The 7,257-nt window shown below is 46.5% G+C and overlaps 1 protein-coding gene across 1 annotated transcript in view; it reads left to right on the forward strand.

Annotated features, from left to right (window-relative positions):
- Positions 1 to 1,406: 1,406 nt before the first annotated feature.
- AKR1A1 (aldo-keto reductase family 1 member A1) overlaps positions 1,407 to 7,257 on the forward strand; it is an 8,142-nt gene continuing 2,291 nt past the window's right edge. Inside the window, exons 1-5 of the mRNA XM_003801408.3 lie at positions 1,407 to 1,556; positions 5,108 to 5,227; positions 5,435 to 5,586; positions 6,547 to 6,742; positions 7,030 to 7,229. Coding sequence (XP_003801456.1) covers positions 1,473 to 1,556; positions 5,108 to 5,227; positions 5,435 to 5,586; positions 6,547 to 6,742; positions 7,030 to 7,229 — 752 coding nt within the window. The 5' untranslated portion in view covers positions 1,407 to 1,472. The remainder of the gene's footprint in view (positions 1,557 to 5,107; positions 5,228 to 5,434; positions 5,587 to 6,546; positions 6,743 to 7,029; positions 7,230 to 7,257) is intronic.

Consider the following 7,257-nt stretch of genomic DNA (forward strand, 5'->3'; position numbering starts at 1 on the left):
TGGCGGGTCCAGGCTGGGGATTCGAACCCGCCACCTTAGGTGTACGTGGCTGGCGCCCTAGCCGGTTGAGCTATAGGCGCCGAGCCAAAGTTCCTCTTTTAATTGTGTTTCAACCCCAGGAAGTGTGCCATATACCATAACATCCCATCCTCCTCCACTCTGCTGCCTAGTCCTCCACCCCCTACCTTGAATTCATTTGAGTTTTTCTCTTATGTGAATGTGTCGTGTATTAGACCGTCTACTGGCTTCATATTAGAATTGAGTACGTTGGATTTTTTTTTTTTTTTTTTTTTGGAGACAGAGCCTCAAGCTGTTGCTCTGGGTAGAGTTCTATGGCTTCACAGCTCACAGCAACCTCCAACTCCTGGGCTCCTGCCTCCGCTTCCCAAGTAGCTGGGACTACAGGTGCCTGCCACAACACCCGGCTATTTTTTGGTTGCAGCCATCATTGTTGCATGGCGGGTGGGTCGAGGCTGGATTCGAACCCACCAGCTCAGGTGTATGTGGCTGGCGACTTAGCCACTTGAGCCACAGGCACTGAGCCTGGATTCTTGCTTCTCCATTCTTCTGATACTTTAAGAAGAAGAATGTGTTCCAAATCTATCCTGATTAATACAAAAGATGTAAAGTCCCCATCTTTTTGATTTATTTATTTATTTTAGCATTTTTGGCCAGGGCTGGGCTTGAACCTGCCAACCCCAGTATATGAGGCCAGCGCCCTACTCCTTTAGCCACAGGAGCTGCCCATTTTTCTTTAATTTTTTTTTTTTTTTTTTGTAGAGACAGAGTCTCACTTTATCCCCCTGGGTAGATAAACACAGGTTTCAATCACACAGCTCACAGCAACCTCCAACTCCTGGGCTTAGGCGATTCTCTCTCTCTCTTTTTTTTTTTCCTGCCAGTTTTTGGCCAGGGCTGGGTTTGAACCTGCCGCCACCTCCGGCATATGGTGCCAGTGCCCTACTCCGTTGAACCACAGGCACCACCCTTAGGCGATTCTCTTGCTTCAGCCTCCCAAGTAGCTGGGACTACAGGCACCCATCACCACGCCCAGCTATTTTTTTGTTGCAGTTTGGCTGGAGCCAGGTTCACATCTGCCACCCTCAGTATATGGGGCCAGCGCCCCACCCACTGAGCCACAGGTGCCACCCCTTTTTTATTATTTTTAAAGTCCCCATCTTTTTTATGGCTGAATATTATTCCATGATATACATATACCACAGCTTGTTCTTGGGTTGCTGGGCATTTAGGTTGTTTCTGGCTTTGGTTGGTTTTGGGCACCCTGTCTCCACTGCCTCTGGTCACAGGCAGGTAGACAACGATGTGTTTCTCTGTGTCTGTTGTCTTATCTCCCTTCCTCACCTCCATCCTAGCCCATGTTTTGCAGTTTTTCTTGGCCAATGAATATCTGAGATGCAAGCAATAGCACAAACCTCCGTACCATTCTCTTCTGGTCTGTGTTTCAGGGGGCAATGGCAGTTTCCTGTGTCCTCCTGCACACTGGGCAAAAGATGCCTCTGATTGGTTTGGGTACCTGGAAGAGTCAGCCTGGCCAGGTGAGGGATGGGGGAGAAGAGGGGTTACTTTTTGAGCCTCTGCTAGGGAAAAAGCAGGATTTGGGGGAAACGCCCTACATTTTTCCTGGCAGCCCTACCCCCTGTATTCCACTTCCAGCTGGGATGAACTTGGAGGGCAGTGAGAAGAGATTAAAGAAAAAGAGACCAAGAGTAATCCCTTGACTTCCCTAGATGGAGGGGTCAAGAGAACTAGGAGAGCCAACGGTAAGGGGAAAGGACACCTTTTTTTTTTTTTTTTGAGACAGAGTCATACCTGGTCCCCTTCAGTAGAGTGCAGTGGCATCATACCTCACAGCAACCTCCAACTCTTGGGCTAAAGCAATTCTCTTACCTCAGCCTCCCAAGTAGCTGGGACTACAGGTGCCTGTTAGAACACCAGCTTTTTTAAAATTTCATTTTATTGGGTTTTTTTGCAGTTTTTTTTGTCCGAGGCAAGGTTTGAACCCACCACCTCCAGTATATGGGGCTGTGCCCTACTCCTTTGACCCACAGATGCCTCCCTTTATTATATTTTTTTTAGAGACAGTCTCACTTTGTCATCCTCGGTACAGTGCTGTGGCGGTCACAGATCATAGCAACCTCTAGCTCTTGGGCTTAGGCAATTCTCTTGCCTTAGCCTCCCGAGTAGCTGGGACTAAAGGCGCCCACCATAATGCCCTGCTATTTATTTTGTTGCAGTGTGGCCGAGGCCAGGTCTGAACCTGCCACCCAGCTCACTTCTGTGCCTTCCTTAGTTTTTTCCCACTCCCAACCCGACGTGGTCATGGCACTCTACCCAGGGCGAGACCTTGAGGCCTGTTGCTCCGTGGGTAGGGTGCTGGCCCAGCCTAATTGCAACAAAATAATAGCCAGGCATTGTGGTGTGACAGGCGCCTGTTGTCCCTCCTACTTGGGAGGAGGCTGAGACAAGAGAATTGTTTAAGCCCAGGAGTTGGAGGTTGCTGTGAGCTGTGATACCATAATTCTCTACCAAGGGCAATAAAGTGAGACTCTTGTCTGTTAAAAAAAGAAAAAAAAAAGTGCAGCGCCTGTGGCTCAAAAGTGTAGGGCACTGGCCCCATATGCTGGAGGTGGTGGGTTCAAACCCAGCCCTGGTCAAAAAAAAAACGGAACAAAAAACTAGATGTTTAATATTTCAGATTCTTTTAGATGTTACAAAATAGTTAACATTGAGTAAGTAACCATTTATAAATGTAAAAGTCAGTCTTAGCTCAACATCTGTTAGAAAGAAGTTGATAGTTTACTGACTCCTGGTATAGACCCTCCCAGGTGAGGGCAGCCTGGGGATGCAGACATGCTTTCTTAGGTTGACTTAGTAACTATGAGATTCAGCTCTTAACTTGGGGTGGGGCATTTCTGCAGGACTTCTTCCTTGGAAATCTGAGACAGAGTAAGGAGAAGGTTGGGGATTAAGTTTGAGAGAAGCCCAGCAGGGAGAACAGCCTCTTCTTAGCTCTATCTATTTGTGGTGAGGTTGGATGATCTCTGCATTTTTTTCCCCTTGTGTTCTTCTAACTGGATCCAGGGTCCTCAAGCTCTGAGTAAGGGCTTGACACAGCTTGGGGACAAGCCCAGGAACTAGGTCAAGTTAGGGAATAGAGGCCAGAGCTAGGGCCAAGGTGGGGCGTGAAGCAGCAGGGTGTAGTGGAGTACATCTGGGTCTGTGCCAGGCACCCACGACAAGATCTTTGGTTGGGTACCCTTGGTTTTGCTTCTGATGCCATATTTCTAGTCTTCTTTTTAGCAAATTAGCTGAGCCTCCTCCAACACAGAGCATATCCTAGGACACAAGTCTAACCTCAGCAAATTTAAAAGTGTAGAAATTATTCCTTGTATCTTCTCGGACCACCATGGAATAAAAGTTGAACTCAACAGCAATGGGAATCTCCATACTCAAACAAAGTCATGGAAGGTAAATAATCTTAGGCTGACTGATAGCTGGGTCAAAGACAAGATTAAGAAGGAAATCACCAAATTTTTGGAACTAAATGAAAATGAAGACACAAATTATCAAAACCTATGGGATACTGCAAAGGCAGTCCTAAGAAGAAAATTTATAGCATTGGAAGCCTTCATCAAGAAAACAGAAAGAGGAGGTCAATAACTTAATGGATCACCTCAGGCAACTGGAAAAGGAAGAACATTCCAACCCCAAACCCAGCAGAAGAAAAGAAATAACCAGAATTAGGGCAGAATTAAATGAAATTGAAAACAAAAGGATCATTCAGAAGATCAACAAAACAAAAAGTTAGCTTTTTTGAAAAAATTAACAAAATTGATAAACTTTTGGCCAACCTAACCAGAAATAGAAAAGTAAAATCTCTGATGTTGTCTATCAGAAATGATAAAGGAGAAATAACAAGAGGCACTTCAGAAATTCAGAAAATCCTCAATGATTATTACAAAAATCTCTATTCCCAGAAATATGAAAATCTGAAGGAAATGGACCAATACCTAGAAGCACGCCACCTTCCTTCAACCAGAAAGAATTAGAAACCTTAAATAGACCTATATCAACCACTGAAATAGCATCATCAATCCGAAATCTCCCTAAAAAGAAAAGTCCAGGACCAGATGGCTTCACATCCGAATTCTAGCAAACATTTGAAGAGGAACTAGTACCTATATTATACAATGTTTTCCAAAGCATAGAAAAAGAAGGAATACTTCCCAACACATTCTATGAAGCAAACATCACCCTGATACCCAAACCAGGAAAGGATCCAACAAAGAAAGAAAATTATAGACCAATATCATTAATGAATATCGAAGGAAAAATATTCAATCAGATCTTAGCCAACAGGATTACAACAACACACCAAAAAGTTATACACCATGATGAAGTTGGTTTTATTCCAGGGTTATAGGGCTGGTTCAACATATGCAAATCTATAAATATGTCACATCAATAAGAAAAAACAAAGACCATAAAAAATAAAAATTAGCTAAGCCATTCTTCTTGATACCTGTTTTCTTCTTTTTCATTAAGGGGCTCTGGGACTAGCCTCCAGTTCACTTCTCTACCTTCCTTAATTTTTCCCCACTCCCACCCCAACGTCTTTTGCTGGCCTGGGCTCCCTGAAGGTCTCTCCTTATATAGCCTTGGCTTAGGATTTTTTTTCCTATATCTTGTTTCTCTCAGCAACTCTTCAGAGCTAGGAACCTTTCACTATGATCTATACTTTTGTTTTCTGCCTGTTTAACCATCTATCATCTGATTCAAAAAACGTTTACTAATGCCTTCCTTATGCTAGATGCTGGGAGTTCATAGTGTTAGTGTTTTGCTGGATCTTGCTGAGATGGCTTGGGTAAGAAGAAACTGTGGAGACTGGTGGGTAGGGGTGGGACAAAGGATTTGGGGACTCTGAAGAGTCTTCTGTTCTGGAGTAGAACCATCTTTCATCTTTCCATCCCTACTGCATGGATGGCCCTGGTGTATTCTTGCCCCATTAGCAGTGACCTTATGGGGGAGACAGTTTCTGGTCCAAACCAACAAAGCTAAAACCTTTGCTTCTCCTTTGACCTGGCAGGTAAAAGCCGCTGTTAAGTATGCCCTTAGTGTAGGCTACCGCCACATTGACTGTGCTGCTATCTACGGCAATGAGACTGAGATTGGGGAGGCCCTGAAGGAGGACGTGGGACCAGGCAAGGTGAGGACTGTGGCTGAAGAGAGGGGTTTGGTGAGATAACTCAAGCTGAAGCTAGGGCTAGGGCTGGGCCTGGGCCTGGGCCTGGCTGGTGGGAATATAGAAGAGGGAGAAGTATCAGCCTTCTTCCCATTCCTCTCCCGGAGTTGAGGGTGGGTAAGATTGGGTGCCCTTGGCTCTTCTCATTATGGGCCTTGCTGCCTGCACTAGGCAGTGCCTCGGGAGGAGCTGTTTGTGACGTCCAAGCTATGGAACACCAAGCACCACCCTGAGGATGTGGAGCCTGCCCTCCGGAAGACACTTGCTGACCTCCAACTGGAGTATCTGGACCTGTACCTGATGCACTGGCCTTATGCCTTTGAGTGAGCCTTGCCAGGGTCTCCATCTGGGGATTAAGGAGGTTGAGCGGGTGGTATATTTTATTTTTTAGACAGAATCTTACTATGTCACCCTCGGTAGAGTGCCTTGGGGTCACAGTTCACAGGAACCTCATACTCTTGGGCTTAAGTGATTCTATTGTCTCAGCCTCCCAAATAGCTGGGACTACAGGCGCCTTCCACAATACCTGGCTATTTTTTGGTTGCAGTTGGCATTGTTGTTTAGCAGGCCCAGGCCTATTCAAACCCGCCAGCCTCCGTGTATGTGGCTGACGCTGTAACCACTGTGCTATAGGTCCTGAGCTGAGAGTGTGTGGTGTTTATAACTTATTGTAAGTTGCAGCAGCAGAGCAGTATAGGAATATGCAGTATGTGGCAACTGGAAGAGCTTGATGTCTGATCTTAACCTTTTCTGTTACAACAGCCAGGAGTTTAGCTCTAGAAGTAGGAAGGCAGCTTCACCTGGTGTGTACGGTAGGGCGTGCTCAATAAAACCACAAAGGGCTGAGTGCAGTGGCTCATGCCTGTAATCTTAGCATTCTGGGAGGCAGAGGCAGGTGGATTGCTTGAGCTCAGGAGTTGAAGACCAACCTGAGCAAGAGTGAGACCCTGCCTCTTCTAAAAATAGAAAAGTAGGTGGGTGCTATGGTAGGTGCCTGCAGTCCCAGCTACTCGGGAGGCTGAAGCAAGAGGAGAGGATCACTTGAGCCCAAAGAGTTTGAGGTTGCTATGAGCTGTGATGGTGCCATAGCACTTTACCCCGGGGGACAGAGTTAGACTCGTCTCAAAAAGAAGAAAATCTAAAAGGATGTAAAAATGTAGCTGTTTCTAATTCTCATTCCTCTGCCCTCTCTGGGCTTAGAGTTTGGGCCATAGACTGGCTGGATGGGCAGGTACAGCAGAAGCCTGGCTTTCGTGCTCACAGTTGGGCTGTCTTTCACTCAGGCGAGGAGATAACCCCTTCCCCAAGAATGCTGATGGGACCATACGCTATGATTCTACCCACTATAAGGAGACCTGGAAGGCTCTGGAGGCACTTGTGGCTAAGGGCCTGGTACGGGCACTGGGCCTGTCCAACTTCAACAGTCGGCAGATTGATGATATACTCAGCGTAGCTTCTGTGCGCCCAGCTGTCTTACAGGTGAGCAAGATACGCAGATCAGCTCTTTGGGGATTGTGTGTATGAATTATGAGTGAGCAGGTGATGGGCCTATTTAATGAAGGTGGTTAGCAAGTTGTCAGAAGTCTTAGGTAAAGGTGTGGTCTGAAGTTCTGGGAGAGAATGAAATTTCTAATGGAAAACTGAGAAAACCAGGTTGAGGGGAGGTGAGGGGTGAGCAACAGAGGGTTGGGCCAGACATGGATGGCTGGTGGGGCCGGGTAATGTGGGTATAGCTAACCATAGTGATGGCTTGTTTCTTCACTTAGGTGGAATGCCACCCATTCTTGGCTCAGAATGAACTCATTGCCGTCTGCCAAGCACGGGGCTTAGAGGTGACCGCTTATAGCCCTTTGGGCTCCTCAGATCGTGCTTGGCGTGATCCTGATGAGCCTGTCCTGCTTGAGGAACCAGTGGTCCTGGCTCTGGCTGAAAAGCATGGCCGATCTCCAGCTCAGATCTTGCTCAGGTGTGGGGCAGCCTTAAGGAAAGGGCTC

This window comes from Otolemur garnettii, unplaced genomic scaffold, assembly GCF_000181295.1.
Source record: "Otolemur garnettii isolate 467f Iridium unplaced genomic scaffold, OtoGar3 scaffold00210, whole genome shotgun sequence".
NCBI lineage: Eukaryota > Metazoa > Chordata > Mammalia > Primates > Galagidae > Otolemur > Otolemur garnettii.